Source organism: Diabrotica undecimpunctata, chromosome 1 (assembly GCF_040954645.1).
Source record: "Diabrotica undecimpunctata isolate CICGRU chromosome 1, icDiaUnde3, whole genome shotgun sequence".
NCBI lineage: Eukaryota > Metazoa > Arthropoda > Insecta > Coleoptera > Chrysomelidae > Diabrotica > Diabrotica undecimpunctata.
In genome coordinates this window covers 5,554,022-5,578,941 of record NC_092803.1, presented here as the reverse complement: position 1 = coordinate 5,578,941, position 24,920 = coordinate 5,554,022, and the positions used below count along the sequence as shown (strand labels likewise).

Here is a 24,920-nt window from a genome sequence, read left to right as displayed (position 1 = left end):
GTACATGTTTATGTTGAATATTTTCCTTGGCACTTCCCACAACGTAGTGTGGGTATATAATAGACATTTGGATCATCGTACAGGAGAAGGTTGAGAGGGATGTCTAGGATAAAGAAGATGGTGGTAACTTTTAAAGAACACTCTTTCACTTATTAGTTTTTGAAGTAATGAGTTATCTCCCTTAATTATTCTAATCAGAGGTTTAAGTTTCCCGGTTTTTCTGGATTTAATTATTTTGCATTGTCTGTGCTTTATTTGTAATTTATGTGTCTCTTCAATATCCAATTCTACTGATATGACGCAGGCGAAACTTGTGTGGTGTGATTTATTTGGTGTTGATTAATTTTGGTTTCAGCTTGTTTCTTTGTATTCTTTGACCACTTTTGACTAGACTAATGATTTCAGCTGTGTTTTAATATGACTCTTACCTTAATTGCTTTTTAAAATAAACCCACTTTTAGTTTTTATTATCAGGTCAAAGGAGTTTGTATTTCTTGCATTCCAAAAGTTAGTAAACTGTACTCTTGACTTTTCAATCTAATCTAATTCTTGATTTTTTATTTGAACATTAGACATTCTTTTTGTGAATTTGATTGGCATTGATTTATTGGGTTTTCAGAAGAATGTAATAGTTTATTTTGAATTTGTTGTTGAGATAATTGTATGCCTTTTTTGTTGGATTTGATAAATACCTTCATGGCGTCATTTCTTTTTTCTTCTTATTTTTTCCACGTTCTATTGACATCTATTTCCATTTCTTCTTCCAAGAACGAGCAACAGCTGCTTGCGGAAGACATTTCAGATTCCTACTCGTGTTTGTCATATTAATACAGGTGGCCTGTAGACTATTCAATAAATTATCTACTTTCATCTTCAAAAATTGTCTGGTTAAGAATGAGAACGTTCAATTGGAAATAAAAACATTTTCCACACTTCAAATTTACATGTTTTATTTGCCTTCCTTTAAAATAGCAGATAAGTTTAGAAATAAAAATACTCTTTATCTGAAATTTACATTTTTTAAATATTTATTAATAATTATATACAAAATAATACAATTAAGCTGGAATTGCTGAAACTGAAGGGGAATATTGCTGGCAAATCCTGTGAAAATCATTTTCTTTTATCTTCAGATCACGAATGTATGGATGATCAGGATTTGCATCCTTCAACTGAGACAGATATCTATTAGCAATCTAAAAAAAAAAAGAATAAAACAATATTAAATATTCACATTTTATCGCTTAGAATAAAATAATAAAAGCAAGTAGAAGATAAAATACACAATTTAAACATAAGAAATAGAAACACACATGATATGAATTACTTTAGTTACTATAAGTAAAGGATTGAATGAACTATCCTCCAAGAAAGTTGTCCAACCAACTCATTCCAAACATATTGACAATATCACTTTAAAATCATTTACTTTAAATTTAGCTGGATGGAAAAGATGGGCACAATATATACAAATAAAAAATACAAATGGAAATACTATATAATAATATATACTATATAATAATAACTGACGAAAAGGTAACTGAATAGATAACTGAAGAAAAGGCCAAAATTGATATAAAATACCAAAAACCAACAACACAATACCTTCAAAAAAGACTGTGATTGTTTAAAGTTTCTACAAATCTTTAATTTGTTTTAAATTAACTGAAAAAAACATACCTCAGGTGCTTTAGCCATATGTCTCTGAAGGGTGATCATGTTAACAAGTGTATCAGGATAGTTGGCATCCTTATCAAGTGCTTCTTGAAGAGCTGCTTCGGCTTCCTCATATTTGGCTTGACCAATGAAAGTCACTGCTTGTCCATTTAGTAACAATGGAGTGGATCCATATTTGTCTACAAGTTCTTGGTAAATGTAGTAGGCATCCTGGAGTTTATCTCCACCCTAAAATAAAGAGTAAAAACAAATGTTAACTTTTTGTTAATTATTGAATTAATAATAAAACACTTATTGTGAGAGTTTTTATTACTTCTTCTATCATGCGTGGCCTCTTGTGAATGAGGAATATTGTGAATCTGTACAAACCAAATAAAATAACATGGAAACAGTCTACAAATTCAGCTGGCAGCAAAAACCAGTAATATAAACAATAGAAATAAAAATATAATTTGCTAGCTATGAACCAGAAACAAGAATCAAGCAAACTGGAAAAACTGAGATCCTGTAGCAGAAACATCTGAAGAGATAACATGTTATCATAATTGGAGCCAACAAACCCAGTATGACTTAATTAGTATTCTTGGAACATCATTTGATTCTAGTTGCCCCTGGTATGAAAATTCAACAAGTGTTTCATATTATATTTTTGTACTGTCAGTTGAATACATAAACATACTTACAGTGGCTACATTAATCCAAGCTTGAGCCAGTTGTGTTAAAGTTGCATCATCATCCTTATCTTGCATTTCTTTGAGCTTCTTTCTTGCCAAATCTACTCTATCCAATTTTAAAAGTATATCTATAATAAACGCCATTGCTTCCAGGCTTTCTGTAACGTGCAAAACTTTATATGCAGCTTCGAGATTGCCTTCGTTAACATAAATAGTAGCTGCTACCAAAATTAGAGTATCATTGTTAGCATTTGCTTGTACTTGTTGCTCCACTTGGGCGACCACAGAATCCTTCTTGATTTTACCAGCTAAGTAATCAGCGAGGTATTTTAGGGGTTGGATTTCTGGAGGAGATGCCCCGTGGATTTCGTCTAATACTACTAGGAATTTATTTTGGGCCATATAGGACCGGTAGGTGTAGAAGTCTCTTTGGACGGCTACTTCGGGCGTTGACGGCTAAAATAGGTTATGTTAGGCTATATGTTGAAAAAAAAAATAGAATGTTTACCTTTCTGAGTTTTTGTGCCTCGTTTATGCATTGTTGGTAATTTCCAATATAAAAATAATTTTTTATTTCGAAAAGTTCGTCCACGTCTTGTTGCTGACGTGCCATTTTTGTTTATAAATTGTAATTTGTAATTATTTGAAGTTGACTGGTGACACGACTGTTGACTATTTTGTAATAAGTAAGAACCATAAGAACTACTGAATACTGATACTGAAGTAGATTGTAAAACATAAGATGTATCTATTTTGGTATTTTCATTAAATAGGTATTTTCATGTAACTATAAGACTTATGCCAATAATTTTTGTAACAATATAAACTTTCATAGGTATTGCATAGTGTGAATTTCTACTAAAGTTTATCTAATTATTTACACTACTATCTCTCCAGATTTTCCGTAAAAAGTAACAACCTGGTACACTCTTCATAAAAGTATATCCGCAATCCGCAGATAAAAATGGGAAAGAAATTTGTATTTATAACAGGTTTGGCTCTAGCTCTGCCAGCATGTGTATTAACAAATTTTTATTAAATCTGAAGATATTCGAATTAGAGTTTTACGTAAAAACGCACTGTTTCATTGGTTGTGAATATTACATTAATAATAATAATAATTCATACGGAATAAAGAAAACGAACTAATAAAAAACGTAATAAATATATCCAAAAATTATAAAAAAAAAGGTACAGAAACGTGAGAAAACAGAGAAAAAGAGATGACACATGGATCAGTAAATTATCCCCATAAATTACATAAAGGAACAAATAAAGGAAATGATAAAAAGTTAGGTCATAGAATGTGAGAACGTGAACTTGAAGCAAATAAAAGAAGCGGATTTATGGAGGAATCCAAAAAAAACAACTTTAATACCCATAATAAATAGGAATAAAGTAAAAAAAGCTAGAAATGAATTTAAAACATGAAGCAAAAATTATGCAGTCAATACCTAAGCTTAAAACTTACTTTACGGATGCTTATATCTTGTTTTCTCGATCTTGTTGTACAGGTAGAGAAGTGGAAGCTGAACAAACGTGGATTAAACAAAGTGAATGCCAGCAATTTACCACTAAAGTCTACAATAACTAACCACTAAGTGCTACAAATGGTAAAGAAACCCAACGAGATATCATTGGCAAATGAAATTTAAAAAAACTACAGTACTTATCTGGAACATTTTACATGTGGGCATACATACCAAGAGTTATCGAAGGTAGATTCGAGGCAAGAGCAACGTTGAGAGAATGGCTCTCTGGTAGTTAGGTATATCGAACAGTGCCGAGCAGTAGTCTCAATAGATAAAATTGTCGTTATGCTAGCCAACCTTTTATAGCAAAGACGGCAGTTCTCGTAGAGGAAAATAAATTGGATGAGGAGGTCAAGATGAAATAAAAAAAGATTCTACACTAAAATACAGACTGAAAAAAAAATAAAAATAAAGCACGGCCCTGATGGCGTCACATGAGAAATGAGTTAAAACGATAGTCTTGTAGAAATGAAGAATAAGAGATCTTAGACTTATAAACAAAAGAATGTCATTTAGAAACATAAACAGTAAACAGAAAAAGTAATCCTTAAGAAACCTTACCCTATTTTAGCTTCAAAGTTTGCAAGGATGATTTTATAATTTTACCATTCAAGAAAATCGATAAAAGAAACGTTAACATCTACTTCTTCTTTTAATGGAGTTATTATTATACCATCATTATTATTCTTAGTCTTTTAACATCTTCACAACGGTTTTAAGCAATTTTGCTTATTTTATCAGTTGTTACAGGTCATAGTCCTATCTATTCTTCGACATACACCTCTCTGGTTCATTATATCTGGCGATTGCTCTAATTATCATAAGATATTTAACGGAAGATTAAACCTAAACATAGCGACTTTATAAATTCATATTATGAAATACATTGTACCAATCAATAAACCGATATTTAAGGAATTTAGAAAAGACTTTCTCACGCGATTCTAGACCTGATCTCACAGGTTTGGTATGAGTTAAATACTAATGAAGACCTAGATTTAATAAAACAATAAATTATTTATTGTTCAATTGTTGGGAGAACGAAAAACGCTGTAAGAGGCGTATGTAGCATTAAAAGAATCAGCTACAAAAATAGTTTAATAATAAACACCAACAAAACGAAGTATATGAAAATAAGCACGCAACCACAAATCCTACGACCACTTGTTATAGAAAACGACGTTATTAAAGCAGTGAACGAATTTGTATACCTGGGAGTGCTCCTTAATACTGAAAATAATACTGCCGCAGAGATAAACCGCAGAATTTGCACGACCAACAGATGCTGTTTTGGTCTAAATTTCCTCCCTAAATCCACAATTATATCGAGAAATAAATAAAATTATATCGACAAAAATAAAACTACAGAACAATAATACGCCCAGTCCTAACATGGACTAGGACTTGGACTTGGACTTAGACTTGGACTCTAACAAAAAGTAATGAAAACATGTTGGGATGTTTCGAAAGAAAAGTACTAATGGACAATGGAGTGTGGAGAAGACGATACAACTTCGAACTTTATAGAATATATCAGGAACCAGATATCTTAAAACATATTAAGATAAGACGTCTGAGGTGGATAGGGCATGTAATGCGGATGGAACAAGCTAGAAAAACGCTCTTTGATAGACCCATTGGTCAGAGAAGAAGAGGAAGACCCAGAACAAGGTTCCTTGATAACATCGATGAAGACATGAGAAATATGGGAATGCATGCTTGGCCGAGGAAGGCGATGGATAGGATAGGACACATTCAGAGTTGTAAAGCCAGAATGATGATGATGATGATTAATTATTTACGTATGTTAAACCGTTTGTTGGGAACTTGCAAATAATATAACTAATACACAAACTTTATTGAAACAAATCTCTTAACCTATTTTTTGCATTCACAATGTTTATTGATATAGCTTTGCACCTCCTCTACATCTTCTTTGGATCCCAAAAAGATAGGTGTTCTCTGATGATGGTTAGTAGGTTTAATATCTAATATATTAATCTTGCCGTCAGTAGCTAATCCTCCGGCTTGATCGAGCAAATAGGCCATTGGAACACATTCATACATCAGTCTAAGCTTGCCCTTAGGGGAAGACTTTGTTGCCGGGTATAAAAAGATTCCTCCATACTTAATAGTTCTGTGAACATCAGCCACCATTGAACCGACGTATCTGGCACCATAGGGTTTCCCCTTGGAAGGATCTTTCTTAGCATCAATGTATTCCCTTACGGCATTATCCCATTCGTGGTAGTACCCTTCGTTTATCGAATAGATTTTTCCTTTTTTCGGAATTTGCATGTTTTGTTCAGTCAAAACAAATTCTCCTATGGTTGCATCCAGCATGAAACCGTGCACGCCAGATCCAGAAGATATAACCAGCATAGTTGCACTGCCGTAAAGGGCATATCCAGCTGCTACTACATTCCTTCCAGACATTAGAGTGTCGTCGAGGGCTGGGACTGTGTTATCGGGTTTTCTGTAAATGGCGAAAATTGAACCTATGGATACCAGACAGTCTATATTCGAGGAACCATCTAATGGATCGAAGGCTACTATATACTTTCCTCGGTGTTCAGTCTCTACCTACAAAAAATAGATATTATATAATTTTTATAAATAAGTGTCACGATTATCTGTGATCTTTGAATGTTTTGAAAAACAAACTTATTTGAAACGTTAATTGTGACTTATTCCCAATGAAAATAGTAATTGCTTTAAGATGCCACAAGAAAATAGCTTCAGAACAATATGATTAGTTCTTCTGAGACTTTATTTGTGTCTGTTGCCTTTTTTGGTTCATGTTTCTCTCCTCACTTCTAAAAATTTAACGTATGAGGTTTTTCGATTTCGTTGTACAAAATAAACCAAAGTAATGACGAATTTAGAGATTTGATGAACCAAAAAATAAAGAAAATTTATTTGCATTCAGAAACAAACGGATGATATATGTACAAAGCAGAGATCCAGAAGTAGGTAGTTATGAAAAAAATGATCAAATAAAGACAAACGATAGGCATACCAAGAGGCAAACCCAAAGTAAGATGGGAAGACTAAATAATTGAGGATGTTGAAAAGCTTGAACTTACCGGCAGAAGAAACCCGTAAGATAAGAAAGGATGGATGAAGATTGTCGATGATGTCACACGAAGATATGAACACGAATTGATTGCCAGGTGATTGGTGGTGATCAATCCGTTAAGACTTAGTATGCCATAATAATGTTATTGCTTATTATTTTCTAGGAAGAAACTAAAGTTTGCTTACCTCCAAAATTGTTTCATTTTCTTCAGATATAAGCAAAGCTACTGTATAAGACGACTTGAGCATATTGATAAATAATTCGTTGGCCAACACGTCCAACTTTTTAACTTCTTCTCCCTGTACATTTGTTTGTCCTACGGTACCAAACCTACGAAATATGAAATTAGTTAAAAATACACTAACACTATTTTTTTACATTGTTTGAGGCGTGTATTTGTTGCATAGTTTATATTTTTTTCGTGTTGTCATGGAAAAATAGTAAATTACAATTTTTTTCTCAGCCGTACCTATAACTTTGAGAGAAAAAAACTATAAAAGTTATGTTAAAAAGGTTACAAGCAATACTTCGATACCTCCATTCGATGTAAATATCAGGATCGAATTGTTTTCTAATGCCCCTTTGTCCGATTCTTCTCGATCAACGATGGTAAATAAATGGTTGAAATGAAGTAAAAATTATAGTTTTATTGACAGCTACTGATAATTACACTCTAGTTATTGGTTATGTAACTTTCTACAAGTTAAGAATAACGTGAGATTACAAATTAAGGTATTGATTTGTAATTGAACAATAGGACTAGATTAAGCGCGTTAAGAGGGTGCGTTGCTCAGACTCAAAAAAGATGTGGGCGTGGTTATTTGGTACACAAACTGAGATATAATTAGAGGAAAGAAAAGAAAAAAATACCTACAAGATAAAAGCTACTAGAGCTAAACCAAAGATACTAAATGAACAAAACAAAGAAACAAATGATGATCTAATTGCCGAAAAAGGGCGCCATCGATTTTTTCTTTCATCATAATCATAAGTGGCTCGACAATTCGTTGTGAATCTTGGCCTGCTCACAAAAAAGTCGCCACTCCTGTCGATTCCTGGCAACCTCCCTTTATCTTCTGACCCTTAGAATTTGTAGGTCTTCTTCTACATCATCAATCCATTTCCTTCGTATGCGTCCTCTACTTCTTGTGCCATCTGATTTTGAAAATGTTAATATCTTCGTGTGTTAGTGATCTGACATCCTAGCAATGTATCCAGCCCATCTAAGTCTCTGCACTTTACCGAATTTTACAATATCTGGATCGGTGTATAACTGATATAGTTGTATCTTCGATAAGTTGTATCTTCGACGCTGTAGCCCATTTTCATTTATGGCCCCAAAAATTTTTCTCAGAATTTTTTTCTTAAAAATACCAAGAAGTCTTTCATCATTTTGAGATAAGGTCCACATTTTAGCCCCATATATCAAAACCGGTCTTATTAAGGTCTTGTATATAATGAACTTTACTGCACGTTTTATATTTTTATTTTTAAATGTTTCTGGAGAACAGTTCTGTTTGCTATTGCTATGCGTCTTTTTATTTCGTGGCTTGTAGTGTTTGTTGCGTTTACTAGCGATCAAAGATGTGTGAATTCTTTGACTTGCTCAAAGGTATGGTCGTTAGTTTGAATGTTGAATATTTCGGGGGTTTTTTGAAACCTAACGTATATTTGGTTTTTTCCTCGTTTACCACGATTCCTAATTCACTTGCTGCGTACGCAAACCTTGTAAAACACTGCACAATGTCTCTCATACTTCTGCCCACTATAACTATATCGTCAACGAATGCGAATTTTTATTAAAAATAGTTACATTAATTCTAATATTCAATTGTCTGATTGACTTTTCCAAGGCAATATTAAAGAGAAGACACGCCAGTGCATTCCCCTATCTTAGACTATTATTAATGTCAAAGAAGGTAGAGTTTTCTCCTTCAATTCTAACGCATGAGCTTACGTTTTGCATTGTTAGTTGGGTCAACTTAACTAACTTAGGTGGGATCCCAAAGTCAATTATTGCATTATATAATGCAGTTCTTTTCACACTGTCATAGGTTGCTTTGAAGTCACCAAGAGATGGTATGTATCTATGTTATATTCTAGTGACTTTTCTACAATCTGCCTATGTGCTTAAATTTGATGTGTAGTTGACTTTTTTAACAGTAAATCCGCATTGATATTGACCAACAATATCCTTTGTAAAATGCTGAAGTCTTTCAAACAATACATTGCCGAAGATTTTATACGCAGATGCTAACAGAGTAATGCCTTCATAGTTCTTACACTCCAGTTGATCACCCTTTTTATACAACGGACATATTATTCCCTTTGGCACTCTTCTGGTACCAATTCATTCTGCCATATAAGTACTATTAGTTTATAGATTGCTGCAAAAAGTTGATCACCACCTTTTTAATACATTTCTGAACAGATTTCATCGATTCTTGGGGCTTTATTGTCTTTGAGTTTTAGGATGGCATTTGACACTCTTCTATGATTGGGTCTTCACTGTGTAGTTGACGTTGTAGATTTTGTTGATTGTCTATGTTGTAACGTCCTTTAATATCGTTTATGTTTAGATGTTCGCTGAAATGTTGTGCCCATCTGTTAAGAGCAAATTTTTAATCGTTGTTTAAATTCTCGATGGCTATTATTTAAGAATTTGTAGTATTTCCTCGTTTCATTTTTATCAAATAAACTTTGTATCTTATTGAGAATGTTATATTCGTATTCCCTCCTCTCCTCTTACGTCGATGGATACGTTTTTCCTCTCGTCTAAGACGTCTATACTTTTCTTTTTTCTCCGTTTACAACCTGCGTCGGTGGTTTTTTGATATGCTGCGTTCTTTCTATTTGTGGCCATTTCGCACTCATGATCAAACCAATGACTTCTTTTTTCTGATTTGGTTTTGCCCAATATTTTAACCGATTTCTGTAACACAATATCTCGTATGTTTGCCAATAGTTGGTTAATGTCTTCTTCTAAGTTTTCTGTCCTTATTTGATCTTCTATTTGCTGTCCGTATACATTTGCAATGTCGGGATCTTTTAGCTTATTAATGTCGATTTTTCTCTTCTTTCCCCGATCCCCTTTTTTAATTGAATATTCTCTTTTTAAATCGTGCTTTAACTAAATAGTGATCACTATATATGTTTGATCTTCTAAAAGACCTAACATCTAATAAGTTAGAGCAGTGTCTTGCATCGATGATTATATGATCCATTACATGATCCATATGAAAGAAAGTTCCATTTCCTCCAGCTAAACATCTCCACAACACTGGACACGAACTTCCTGATGAGTATTTTGATATTTTAGAATCATTCCCCATCCAATATCGCAGGTAAAGTCTGCTCGCCAACAACGCTGATAAAGAGCCGTTCCTAAAACTTGGCTGGTAACCCCTGAAGTACCTTAACTGGCATGCTAGGCAGTTCCCACTTCCTCTTGTGCGTCTCTGGATCTTCTCAGATCACCCACACATAGCCACCTTCAGCTCTCCCCCCCCCCCCCTGCTTCTTAGTAATCCACTACTTCTCACAACGTTTCACGTGATTGCCGTTTACCACACCCCCACTACTCCTGAAAAAAAAGGGAGTACCCCATTCCTTGAAGAGGCCCAGGCCTAAACAAGGTTAAAATGTCTTGTCATGTCATGTCATATGATCTATTTGGTCTATCGTTTCATTATCAGGAGATTTTCAAGTTCCCTTATGTATATCTTTATAGGAAAATCGTGTCCCAGCTATTACCATGTTCTTAAACATCGCAAAGTTTATGATTTGGAGACCGTTATCATTAGAGTCTACGTGTAGGCTCTCTTTTCCGGTGGTGGGCGAAAATATATTCTCTCTTTCGACCGTGACATTAAAGTATCCTGTTATTATTTTGATGTAATTTTTTGGGCACTCATCGTACTCTCGGTCTGTGCCTCATAGAACATGTCTTTTTTATCATCCTCCTTTTCTTCCGTTGGAGCATGGATGCTAATATTAGCGAACTTCCCTTTAAGTCTTATTCGACATATCCTATAATCAATAGCTTTGAAATCAATTACACTATGTTTGACCTTGCTGCTTACAATAAATCCGGTACTAAATTCCTGTCGGGTAGAATGTCCACTGTAGTAAATACTGCAGTTATTTTTTTTTCCAGGATGCCTAAGCTAGTCCACCGAATTTTGTCTTTATAACTTCTAAAAAATTGGAAAAAAGAAGACAAGATATAAAAAAATAAATTTTTAACGAAATAATAAAAGTGATTGCATGCCGACGGGCATAATCACTAGTATATAATATTTAATTTAGACATACCACAAACAAACAGTTTCGGAAATTTCTGTAGAGAAAAATTTCGATCAATAATTCTTAGTTATTCGTTAAAGTAAAAACATTATTTTTAGTTATCACAGACAACACTATTTATAGTGCAATATGATGCAATATATTTGTAAATTAAAGTCCAGCGATATCATTTATCAATAATAAATTTATCAATTATATGAGTTATCAATTAATAAGTTTTTTATTTTGAACGTCACTTACAATTTTGAAATACATCAATTTTGGACAATCTGGTTCAATATAAAAATAGATTTGTGTTATTTTGGTAAACAAACTCTCTTGATAAAAAAATAACTTTTTGTATAGCACATTTTACAATGATAATGACTTGTTTTCTAGTTTTGATGAAGGACTTGTATTTATATTCTATTTCTAAAAAATATCCAAAAATAAAAATAAATGAAAAAGGTAAAATAGAGTCAATTCGGCCAAAAACGTCGAAACATATGAAAAAAATAATGAAAGAAAACACTAAATCCTGCAAACATACCTGTAAAGCTCTTTAAAAATATTCTCTAGATCAGTGGTCGCCAACCTGTCGATCGCGAGCTACCGGTAGCTCGCGGAGGCAATTCTGGTAGCTCTCACAACGATTTTAATTTAAAAAATACAAACTGCAAAAATCAGAGAAGTTAGTGTTCGAGAACGATCTGGATTGCTTTGAACGGGATAAATACGCACGGCGCGGCGACATTGCACTTAGTTTAAAACTGAACGCGTAACCAACGTCCAGCGGTTGGGTTAGTAGAGAACAACAAAAATAATATTATGTCAATCAGTTGTAAGAAGGTAAAGACATACCACTTTCATTTGGAATGGGAAGAAGAATACTTTTTTACAGAAGTTAAAAATAAAAATGTGTGTTTGTTATGTAATACTTCGGTCTCCGTTCCTAAAAAAGGAAATATTGAGAGACATCATAAAACTGTACATTCTAATTTTGAAAAATCATTCCCACTACATTCTGCCGTCAGAAAGGAGAAACTGAAACAGTTAAAAAACAGTTAATTGGACAACAATCAATATTTTTAAGAACAGTCGACAAAAATAAGGCTGCAACTGAAGCATCGTACCGTGTGTCCCAGATAATTGCACAAAAAAAGAAATCTTATGAAGACGGGGAAATGATAAAACAGGCGTTTTTAGAAGCTGCTGATTCATTATTTGCCAACCTTAGAAATAAAAACGAGATAGTTTCAGCTATAAAATCTATTCAACTTTCTGCTAATACAGTGATGAGACGTGTAGAAGTAATGAGCAATGATATTTTTTTACAGTTAAGAACTAACTTAGATAACTGTGTTTATTTTTCACTTCAACTGGATGAATCAAAAGATGTCGTTGACACTGCTCAGATGGCCGTGTTCGTCATGATCGTTTTTAGTGATTTTACGATTAAAGAAGATCTTTTGAAGTTCATTCCACTGAAAGGACACACTACTGGACAGGAGTTGTCTTCTTATTTAAAAAATATTATTTCTTCCGAGAAAATTCCAATATCGAAAATGGTATCGCTCCAGCTATGGTGGGTTGTGATAAGGGTCTGGTGGCGTTATGTCGTAAAGATAAAACTTTTCCGCAATTTCTCTGTTACCACTGCATTATCCATCAGCAAGCATTATGTGGAAATTTCCTGAAACTAAACAACGTTATCAAACTGGTGGTAAAAATTGTGAACAAGATTAGAGCTCAAGCGTTACAAAGAAGATTATTCAGAACCTTGGCCGATGAAGTTAACTGTCAATACGGGGACCTACTCCTTCACTCTGAAGTCCGATGGTTAAGTAGAGGACGGGTGCTGAAACGTATTAATGATGTCCTATCTGGCATAGTTCAATTTTTCAAACAACGCGATGAACCGACCCCGAAACTAGAAAATTCAATCTGGCTTAGAGATTTTGGTTTTCTCGTGGACATTACAGAGAAATTAAACGAACTTAATTTGCAGATTCAGGGGAGAGACAAAGAACTAGCGGAAATGATTTCTGATATAAAAGCATTTATCAAAAAGCTGGAGTTTTGGGAACAAAACCTAATTAACAGCGATTCCAAGCATTTTCCTATTCTTTCAGAAAAAATATCTCAAAATCCATTAGAACCCTATGACAACAAATATCATGTAGAAATAATTTCTACCCTGAAGAGTAACTTCAAAAATCGTTTTAAGGATTTTAATGAAATGGCTTTAGTAGCGCAGTTTGTTGTTTCACCCTTTATGGAAATTGATATCCAGCAGTTTGCAGCTTGTGTTATGCAGAACTTTGGCGAAGACATCGCTGCAACAGAAATGGAAGTCATTGAGTTTCAAAATAATTTAGCCTTAAAATCGTTAGTCTCAAGTACTGAATGTATCTGGCCTATTGTAAGTAAAGACAAATATTCAGTTCTATTCCGTGTTGCCTTGAAAGTGAAAGCATTATTCAGTTCAACCTATTTGTGTGAATCTTCTTTTTCCAATATGAAGTTTATTAAGAACAAATATCGCAATCGACTTACAGATGAACATTTGGATAATTGTATTCGAATGGCTGCATCAAATTATACTGCAAACATTAAAAAAAATATCGATGAGTCTGAGTGTCAGCCTTCTCATTGAACGTGCTTTTTTATTTTTCAATGTTTATGTTTATGATAGTGCGTTACTTTTTTGTTGTTATTATTAACTATTTTTAAATCATACGTGACATGCCGTTCTGGCTGGATAAAAGTTTGTGTTTATTTTTCAAATACCTTCGTTTGATAGGTAGGAATGTAGCTATGAACAAGTACGTACTAGTAATATTAGTTATTTTGTTATTAGTTTATTATTAGTACCTATGTATTATGTATTACCAGTTAAACAGTAAAATAAATACATATAATGATAGATTAACTGTGGATTATTTCATTTACGTTGCGTTACGTGGCTTCCGTGTGGGTAGCTCGCTGTTTATTCCAAAATTAACAAAGTAGCTCAACACATTGAAGAGGTTGGCGACTACTGCTCTAGATGTATCATTATGAAACTTAATGGTAAGATTTAACAAATGCTAAAATGGAGAGAAGATATCATCCAAAAACAAAGTTTTTACAGTGTTCCAAACTCACCTAGATTTAAAGCTCCCTAATAAGCCACCAATATCATTGTTACGGCTTATAACATACAGTAAGTTAAGTTTTAAGTTAGATATATACCCTATAAATGGCAACACTGCGTGCCGTCGACTTTTAATGACCCGTCCAGGGCCGCCGCTACCACGTGTGCCAAGTGTGCATCGCACACGGGCGGCCAACAATAGGGGCGGCCAAAAGCAGTCCACTGGTGATAATACTTTTTTAAAACGAAAATGAATTCAAATAATTAAATAGTAATGATTCATATAATTCTGTGAACTCTAATATTCCAAACAATAATAATTATTCAGTACGTGATAATACTCAAATGCGTTTCATTTATCATGTATACTTCTTTTTTTCATCCTAATCTAAAAATAATGTCAGAAAATATTATTTATTTTATGAACTGCCGCCCTTTTGCAGGTACAGTCATAAAGCAGTTTCGGGAAAACTTTTTAATTCAATGCGGCTGGCGGCTTTCGGACTTCTGTTATTTGGGATTTCACACGTATATACTTTACAAGAATTTAGGGAAGTGTTTGTAAAGTTTCTGTTATAATATTGTTCCTATGGTTATGTCTATAGATGGGTTATTATGCCTTATGTTCAGTTTTAGTTGAGAATTCGATGAATTTAGACACGCTTTTGATAAACGATTTTGTTTGTAAAATATAGTAGTGTACCCGTTTCTTTTGCACAGTAGGTACTGTATTTCGAAGTAACGTCGAGATCAGAGCAATTTTATTCGTATACGCGTTACGGCTACATATTATTTGGAGAAACATTATTTGGACAACTTGTTTGAAGTGTTTTTGGATTTATTTTGTTAAATTCGCCCAGCTTCGTTCTTAAGTGATAATTTCAAAATGTCCGAAAGAAAAAGAAAACGACTTTCAGGCTTTCAATATAAAAAAATAAAAGAGGCAAAAACTGTGGAGAAAAAAACTTACCGGTGCACTGGAATTATTTTTGATGAAAAACATACATATTTAGGACCTTCAACTTCAAGCGAAGTCCAAACCATAGAAAAAAGTACCAAACAATTGAATATTCCTGCGGATAGAGACAGAGGATTTGATGACAATAATAGCGATAGTGGGAGTGCTGATGCTGAAACGCCTGAACCTGAAACCACCAAACAAGATAGAACAATTAATGTTCCAGTTAATCTGGATTGCAGTGTAGGAAGCTCCCGCATATACTTGGTTTTAGATGATCCCGGCAAATGGCCTGCAAATATGAATCCGGTTGCAAATGTGCAACTGATTTATATGAAGAAATTAAAGCTATTCAACCATTTTTTTACGCAGAAAAAAGGCCTAGTGATATTCTTGAATATATTTACGAAAATAATCTTGTATCAACATTTCCCAACTTAACTATAATAGTACGTATATTCCTAACTCTACCTGTTACTGTAGCTACGGGTGAGCGGTCGTTTTTAAAACTTAAGATTATTAAAAACTATTTGCGATCCTCGATGAAGCAAGATAGACTTTCTGCTTTAGCAATGTTATCTATAGAACATGAAGATTGTGCGACATTGGACATTAAACATATTGTCAAAAAGTTTTCCGAGACGAAAGCCCGAAAAGTCTTTCACCTATTCACGGTTTATTTTAATTAAATGGACGTTTAAATTAGGATATTAGGATATACATATTCTGGACATTGGATCATGGTTATTAAATTAGGATAAAGGACGTTTAAATTAGGATATTAGGATGAGATATTAGGATATACATTAGGATAATATATGGCCGTTGGATCATGGAGATTACTCTAAATCTTCAAGTAAGTATTTATCTATTTACAAATTATTATTGTTATAGTATGCATCTTCTGCACATTATTTATGTATGTCTAAAATGTTGGAAGGGGGCGGCAAATATTAAGTGGCACACGGGCGGTCAATACCTTAGCGGCGGCCCTGGACCCGTCGCCAATAATTTGTCGTTATACCGTGGTTATTTAAAGGAATAGCAGCATAGATTTTTAATTTATTTTTGTAAACAACATGTCTGTTTATACGCCCACAGAAAAAGGTTGAAATATTAAAATGGTTTTATGGTGGTAATTCTGGACAACAGTGTAGATTTATTTTCTGTGTTTTTTGAGGGAAGACCAATTCCTTGCCTACAGTCAATTCATAATATTGTTAAAAATTGTTAGAGTTGTTATTGCCTCAAAAATTGCAGAAAATGTCACGCTTAAGAAGTGTCACCAGAAAAAGTTGAGGAAAGAGAATACCGGGATACACAAATTTGTGCGACAATCGAGGTAGATTCAATACGCTAGAGTAGAAGCGTTGCTAGAGACTGGGATGTTAGCAATGATACTGTAACGAAAGTATGGAAAAAGTACGGATACAAGAAGTTTAAATATTTGAAAACTCAGCAGCTTTATCCAGACGACTACTTTCTAAGAATGGAGTTTTGTAAAACTATAATCCTCCTCCTCCTCCTCAGTCCTAATCCCTTTTGGGATATGGTGACACCATCAGGCATTTACAGTTTTTTCGGCTTGTTGTTCGGCTTCATGTCACCCTTGGTTAATCAGTATTTTTGTTTGATCTACCCAACGGCTTGGATATCTTCCCCTAGGTCTCTTTCCTTCAACTCTACCCTCGACTATCAGTTTTCCCATCGTACATGTTTTTCTAGCAAGGTGTCCAAAATACTGCAAATATCTCTGTTGTATTTGTTTAAGCAATCTATCCTTTACTTTAAGTTGTTCTCATATCGATACGTTAGTGCGATGATCAAGCAATCCAGGATATTCCTAACATGCGGCGGTATACTGACATTTCAAAAGCGTCTAGTTTATTTTTATCCGCTTTCTTTAAGGTCCACGTTTCGGATGCATATGTGACTATGGGAAAAATGAGTTCCCTTACCATCCTTAGTTTTGTGTGTATTGTAACTATAATAACGAAGGGTAATGATGAACCAAATTTTATTAAAAACATTTTATTCACTGACAAATCTTCTGTTTCGTTGGTAGAGAGACACAATTCTTCCATTACGAGGTATAGGTCGAGGGAAAACCAGCACAAAAGTGTTGTTTACCGAACTCAACGTCCTCAAAAAGTTAACGTCTGGACTGGCATTTTAGGAGACCACATAATAGGTTCATTTTTTATTGAGGGCAACTTGAATAGTAGAGTATACCTCGATTTGTTACAGAATCATGTTCTTCCCGCTTTTCTTAATCTTTCTGATGTAAATCTGGTTTGGTTTCATCAAGACGGCTGTTCAGTTCACAACGCTCGAATAATTAGGGAGTACTTAAACAATACTTTCCCAACCGAGTTATCAGTGAAAAAGGCGATTAAGTGGCCTGCGCGTTGACCAGATCTTACACCCATAAACTTCTTTTTTTTGGGACATTTAAAAGCATCATCTACGATCATTCTGAGGCTAGAGCCCAAAATTTGGATGAATTAAAAAATCTAGAGAAGTCTCCAATTCTGTTAGAGCAAAAACTCTTACATCTGCCCTCAGAAGTTTTTATGACAGACTGGGATACTGTTCAGCCGTAGTAAGTCAAATACGAATCATTTCTGTAGGGCATAAAAAATTATTTCTTATTTTATTAAAAATAATTTTTTTTTTTCAATAAGAGTATACTTTTTGTTTTATCTTTTTAAAGAAATGCGCTTTTATTTTTAATTCAACCACAAAAAATTGTTCACATTATTAAAAACCGATACAAATGTACCGCCTTATAAAGGTCTGTGTATTTTTATCGAGTTTATTTTATAAGAAATGAAGGAAACGACGGACGGAAGTGTATATCCCATGCATTGTTATGTGTTACTAAATGGTTTTCTCGTTTTCTGTCTAGGTGTTGGACGGGATCGGGGAGTTACAATCAAATAGATCGGAGAGGCAATGTTGCCAATTTTAGCGCTGTATGTAGTGTGCAATATCTAATCCAAAACTTAACGTACTATACACTTCTGTATTACATTTATTTGTAAATATATTTACTTTACCGCAAAAAAGGTTGAGACTTTCATTAAATGTCTAAATTTAAGTTTTTATCTCATAAATCATGAATCATTTCATATATATTCTAAAAAGGATTCCGACGCGACACTATCACTTATAAAGAAAACAATTTGAACCGATTCTTTTACAAACCTGTATAAATCAGATCTTTTTTATTTACATAATACCCGAAGCACTAATCTTAGTCAGTAATCTAGGTCAAAATTCTATTTATTGCATGAAAAATAATTTTTACAGCATACCTGTATTTTTTATCATTCTATTCTCACTAAAAGGTTTTGTTAATAGTCGGTCGTAAAGTATTTTATGTTCTACACAGGCATAAAGACAAAAAAAAAATTTTGATAACTTCTTAATAACTTATATTATTAAAGTTCCAAAATATGGAATGGAGTATTATAACTACATAACATTATTTAGTGGGATTTACATAAAACTGGCAATTCTGGAAAGATCGGGTAATAGATAGATTGCCAGCAGCAAATTTTGATTCTAATGATTGTCTTGTATGTATGATTCATTGTCTGCGTATTAAGTTTATGTACGGAAAAGCCAGATCCAGAACGTATGCCTGCCAGTATCCCTGAAATCTCTTTTTTTGAAGATATATTACCCTCTATATACGAGGTCTGGCTATTAAATAACGAGACTGCTTATGAAAAAGAGTTTTATTTTAAAAATTATTCTACAATCGAATGCTCTCCTTCAATATATTCCCCTTCCCTCACCACACACCGTTCCATTCGTTTTTTGCATTGGTCAAAGCAATGCTGGAAATCTTCTTTTGTTAGAGCTTTTAGGAGCTCCGCCGTTTTTCGCTTCACCTCTTCCATCGACTCGAACCGGATTCCTTGAGACTTGATCTTCGGACAACAGGAAACAGTCACAGGGTGCTAAATCAGGCGAGTACGGCGGGTGTTCGGGCACTGGAGCCTCTAGCGGGTAAATAACGCTTCACAGACAGCGTGTTATGGGCAGGTGCGTTGTCCTGATGCAAGATCCACGGCTTGTTTTTCCACAACTCGGACCGTTTCTTACGAACTTGCTCGTTGGCAGCGTTGGCAAAACTTTCAAATAGTAAGTTTGGTTTACAGTTTGACCCTCTGGAACCCATTCAGTCATCACGATGCCGTTAATGTCGAAAAAAACGATTAGCATGGCTTTAAATTTTGATTTCGACATCCTTGCTTTTTTCATTCTTGGCGATGCAGGAGTTTTCCAGTGCATGGATTGTCGCTTAGTTTCAACATCGTATTTATATATCCAGGTTTCATCGCAAGTGATGATGATTTTCATTAATTCAGGCTCTTTATGTAACCTCTCAAGAAAATCTGAGCAGATCTGTTGACGGACGAGCTTTTGATCAGGGATCAAATTTTTTGGGACCAACTTCGCACAGACTTTCTTCATGTTCAATTCGGCATGTAAAATTTTTCTGACAGTTTCTCTATCGGCGTTTACAGTCTCAGCAATCATCTGAATGCTCATATGATGATTTTCGCGCACAATTTATTTTGGTCACTGTTTGCTGAGTTGAAACAGAGACAGGTCGACCTGGACGTTGGTCATCTTCGGCGCTCTCTCGGCTTTCAGAAAACAGTTTATACCATTCGAAAACTCGAGCACGAGATAGAGAATTCTCATCATAGGCCTCTTTCAACAAATTATAGCACTCAGTTGGAGTTTTTTTTTTAATTTAACGAGAAATTTCACATTAATCCGTTGCTTATGTTTTTCGTCACACAATGTTATCGGCACGAGAAAAAACCACGTTCTTTTCTAACCTCTACAGAAAAAATACTACTGCAGCGACAAAAACGTGTTTTCGTACTGAAAGAGTAGACACTTCCAGCTATCCAATGCCGCATTCGTTTTCCACTCTTCCCCTCTAGGACGCCTTCTGCGCAGTCTCGTTATTTAATAGTCAGACCTCGTAATCTTCAGCAACTGACTTACTGCTTTAAAGGAAATTTCTATAAATGTATTTTTTCCAACTGATTGTACAGTACAGTAACCTTGCCTAAAGGTCAGAAAAAATCTTTTTTCTGAACAACCACATAGCCGTAAAAACATGTAATCTCATATTAGCTTCAAACGGTATTGCCTAACTACTATAACTAATTTTCTGAATTTTTAAAAATATTTAGATTGTGAATACAATAGTATGACATAAAAGTTTGTATGCACCGTAGGCATTAATAGATGTTTATACCCTTGGGCGACTTACAAATACTCGGCCAAAGGCCTTCGTGTTTGTAAGGTAGTCGCCCTCAGGCATAAATATCTACTTAAAAATCTTTTATCTTTTATCTTTTAATGCCCTTGGTACATAAATAACTATTATTGCTTTTGAATTTACAAAACTATATGCCATAAAAAGATAGTGAAAATTTACTAAAAGGATAAATAGCTATTGACGAAGTACTCCAAAGGGTGTACCAAAACAAAAAAGGTCACAATTAAAATAAGAAAATTACAGTATCTGGTACATTTTTGCGTGGACAATTGCTACAATTGATTATGCTAGAAAAAATTCGATTTAAGCGCAAAGGTGGAAGGAAAAATATCTATGCCTTGGTTTCGAAGGAATGGTTCACTTACAGTTAGATACAACTGTTCCCACCAGCAACCTCGATAGTTCAAATTGCCTCGGTGATAGTATAGATAGCCATATCCGCTGAGATATCGCAATGGAGATACCTCCAGAAGAATTTCTTATTTAGATTTAAAAATCAAAAATGGACTATAAAATGCTCGTAACTATTAAAATTAAACTCTTTGCAATATCATTTAGGTATAACTATAATCATACAAAAGTAAAAATAATTTTTTTATTAGAAGGGACTTAAGAAAAACTCATAAAACAAAATTTACTAATAAAATTTAGTACCCAATGCAAATATATTTTAAATCCCTCCCTGTACAAACAACTTGCAAAAAAAGACTTACAGTTTGGTAATACCAGCTCTTCTAACGGCGCTACTGATAACCTTAACAGCTGTTTGAATAGATGCCAGCAGCTGGGTCAGTTCACCTGTGGCTGTTGGAAATTTTTGTTGTTCCGCCAAGAAAAACCTCGTCAACGTTATCGTGTTGGACTCCATTCTTCTCTCTGTAACAAGCCGGCTTTCGTCAGTCACAACATACACTTACTACTACATTAACTACATATGATAATTATTTAGAAACGATTGTATTGTAATGGTACCTATAAATATTGTGAAATTGAGAGAGAGGGAACGCATTAGAAGTGGGCTATATCGTTCCGTGTAATGAACGCATTCACTGTGATTGATTCTTAGATCGGAACCGGTCTGAAATATACACAAATACAAACGTTATGATGCTTTTTATAGGCAATTCACAATAGGTATATCAAATGATATATTTAAGGATATTTGTCGGATATTTGTAAGGATATTTGATAGTTTCGTTTGATCATAATTTCCAAATTACGGAGTACTTAATTTTAAACAGATTTTTGGTAGCCTGTAAAATTTATTTGTATAATATTGCACTTATATAACACAATATACAAAACTGGTATTATACCTCAAGAGTGGCTGTTGTCTACATTCGTTACACTACCAAAGAAATCCAATGCAAAAGAATGTTCAGAACATCGAACAATATCTTTAATGAGCCATTTACTAAAAATATTTCTAAAAGTCATCCACAACCGAGTTTATCAAAAGTTGGATTTAGATATTAGTGATACACAGATGAGGTTCAGAAAGGGACTAAAGGTACTCGAGAAGCTCTCTTCGGTTTGAATGTTCTTACACAAAAATGCCTAGACGTTAATCAGGAAGTACATGCATGTTTTATCGATTTTGGAAAAGCATTTGACAGAATACGCCATGATAAGCTAAGTGACATTCTTGAAAGAAAGGACATAGATAATAAAGATCTGCGAATAATTCTCAATCTATATTGGAATCAGAAAGCTAACATCAAAATAGAAAATGAGATATCACAAGCAATAGAAATACGTAGAGGAGTACTACAGGGATGCATTTTGTCACCGCTGCTATTTACTGTTTATAGTGAAAGCATCTGCCAGGAAACCCCTTTGCAAGCAAACGAAGGAATCGTAATCAATGGAGAGGTTGTAAATAATATTCGATACGCAGACGACACTGTACTAGTTGCAAGAACAGTAGAAGGATTACAACGATTACTTACAAATATAAATATTGCCTGCAACAATTATGGTATAAGTATCAATATAAAAAAAACCAAGTATATGGTCTTCAGTAAGAACATGACACAACCAGCACATATTAGTATAAACGGCATTCAAATTGAAAAAATATCAAGTTACAAATACTTGGGGACTTCAATAAACGAAACTGGAGACATAATAAATAACTTAAAAGTAATCCAGTAATTAATAAATGACTTTATCTTAATGTTCAAATTGTAGCCCTTGTTATATTTGACAGTAACCTAAACGTTGTACAAATTCTTGTAGAACCTTGTTTATGGTTTCCTGAGAAATATTGTTAATTTCTTTACGAATTGTTGTTTTTAAATCTTCAACATTTGCAGGTTTCGTTTTATAAACAACATTCTTCAAATGACCCCACATAAAATAATCCAAAGGATTGAAGTCTGGCGACCTCGCTTGGCCATTCAATATGTCCACGTCTTCCAATCCACCTGTTCGGAAAAATTTCGTTTAGGTACCTTCTAACATCTGCAGCATAATGCGGAGGCGCACCATCCTGTTGAAACCATAAACTTTCATCAAAGCCTCCAGGATTAATTCTACTAGGGAATAAATTAACTAAAGTAGATACGAGATACAGTATCTACAAGTCTGACAGTTGACTTCGCCATTTAATGTGAATGTAGCCTCATCAAAAAAAAATATTATTAACCAAGAGAAGGTTTCGGTGGCAGTTGTCCATCATTGTTTCGCAAAATTGTATTCTTTTATCTAGATCATCCTCGTTTAATTCCTGTACAAGTGTGCATCTAAAGGGCTGTCATTTTTATATGTTGTATGTTATATGTACCGTTGTTTTGTAAAGATCGAGATCACGACTAGCCTTACGCACAGAAGTGTGCGCATCTTCTTCAAAAGCAAGTAGAACATCTAATGTATCATAATTTACAGAGGAACGACCTGATTTACGTGCATTTTCAACTGTACTGCATTGACTGCATTATGGATCTTTCTGGATATTAATCATTAAATAAATTACACACTTCCATCTGAGTACGCGATTTGTCTCCATACCCAATCATCATAAGTATTTCAATTCTTTGCTTTACACTCGAATTCGTTTCTACTTCAAATTAATTATAAGCAATAATACAGAACATTCACGAATTAATCCAATTATTGTACTACTTAAATGTTATTGAACGTTACTAAAAATAATTACATTTCACTAAAAACTAGTAGTAGGCTACTTTTTTTCAATTGATAATAAATAATTTATTTTCTAAGCGCATATCTTTTAAATTATATCCATTAGACCCCGAGTATTATACTTTTTTGGAATCAGCCCATTTTTATCGATCTAAAAATGGCATAAAATATAGGGTGTTACATTTAAAAAAGAGCCGATGACGTCATCACCTTAATGTGTATCCTTTTATAATGAAATTTTGTTGTGGTATGTACATGTTTTAGATTTTTTTAAAAAGGGTTTTCATTTAGGAAATATCGAATTTATTCCATACTTTACGGACACACTGTATGTATATCCTTGTTTTCTAGTAGTTTTTTTAGGGGGTGTATGTGGTCTATGCATGATCTACTTACAGTTAACCCTCCTACATAGTATTTAACGATTTTGCTCTTGATCGGATGCCGTATTTTTTCTTTTAGTCTCTTTTCTTATAAATTGCCGGATAGCTCAGACGGTAGAGAGTCTAACTATCACGCAGAAGGCCGAGGATCGATCATATAAAAAGATAGAATAGTTAATTTTAGCCTTGATCATTTTATATGCGGTTCAAATTCAGAACTGGTTCGTTCTATTTCCTCTGTGGTATCGTTCCTAGTTATAAACACTCAACTCTTGAACACATCAAAAATAAAACATTGGTTATCAATGTTGTGTTGTCGACTTGGTTAGGTGATAGTTGACTCAACCTGATTAGATATAGATAATTGTGGATTATAAAGCAGTAAACTTAAGGAATCTAATATTTGTCTGAATGTATAAAAAATTTTATCTTATGGAATAATAAAAAACAAAAGTAACTGCTTTCTTTATAGCAGAAAAAGCAGAAATATAATTACAACAAAGATGAAGTTTCTACAAATGTCGAGTAGGTAGAGGAGATAGAAAAACAATTATAAAATAAGACAAAAAACGTGGCTAGAGCATTATTAACATATTTAAAAATGAAAAGATTAAAGAGTTCATAACAGTTTTAACATATGACCTTATTTAAAATTTATTTTAATTACTTATATAATAGTTTCACTTCTATACAATTTTCACGTTAAAATTGGCTATATTCATATTTTTTGGCAAACTTGGGA

General features: G+C 33.9%; 2 protein-coding genes across 2 annotated transcripts; both read right to left on the bottom strand.

Annotated features, from left to right (window-relative positions):
• Positions 1 to 999: 999 nt before the first annotated feature.
• On the bottom strand, positions 1,000 to 3,018 carry epsilonCOP (coatomer subunit epsilon). Its single transcript, XM_072536163.1, has 4 exons — positions 2,860 to 3,018; positions 2,361 to 2,807; positions 1,681 to 1,905; positions 1,000 to 1,196 (listed from the first exon to the last, which is right to left on the bottom strand). Exons 1-4 carry the CDS (start codon positions 2,962 to 2,964, stop codon positions 1,059 to 1,061), a joined length of 915 nt encoding a protein of 304 aa, XP_072392264.1. The 5' UTR covers positions 2,965 to 3,018; the 3' UTR covers positions 1,000 to 1,058.
• Positions 3,019 to 5,724: 2,706 nt separating this feature from the next.
• On the bottom strand, positions 5,725 to 21,603 carry fbp (fructose-1,6-bisphosphatase). Its single transcript, XM_072527172.1, has 3 exons — positions 21,365 to 21,603; positions 7,148 to 7,292; positions 5,725 to 6,466 (listed from the first exon to the last, which is right to left on the bottom strand). Exons 1-3 carry the CDS (start codon positions 21,517 to 21,519, stop codon positions 5,762 to 5,764), a joined length of 1,005 nt encoding a protein of 334 aa, XP_072383273.1. The 5' UTR covers positions 21,520 to 21,603; the 3' UTR covers positions 5,725 to 5,761.
• Positions 21,604 to 24,920: the final 3,317 nt, after the last annotated feature.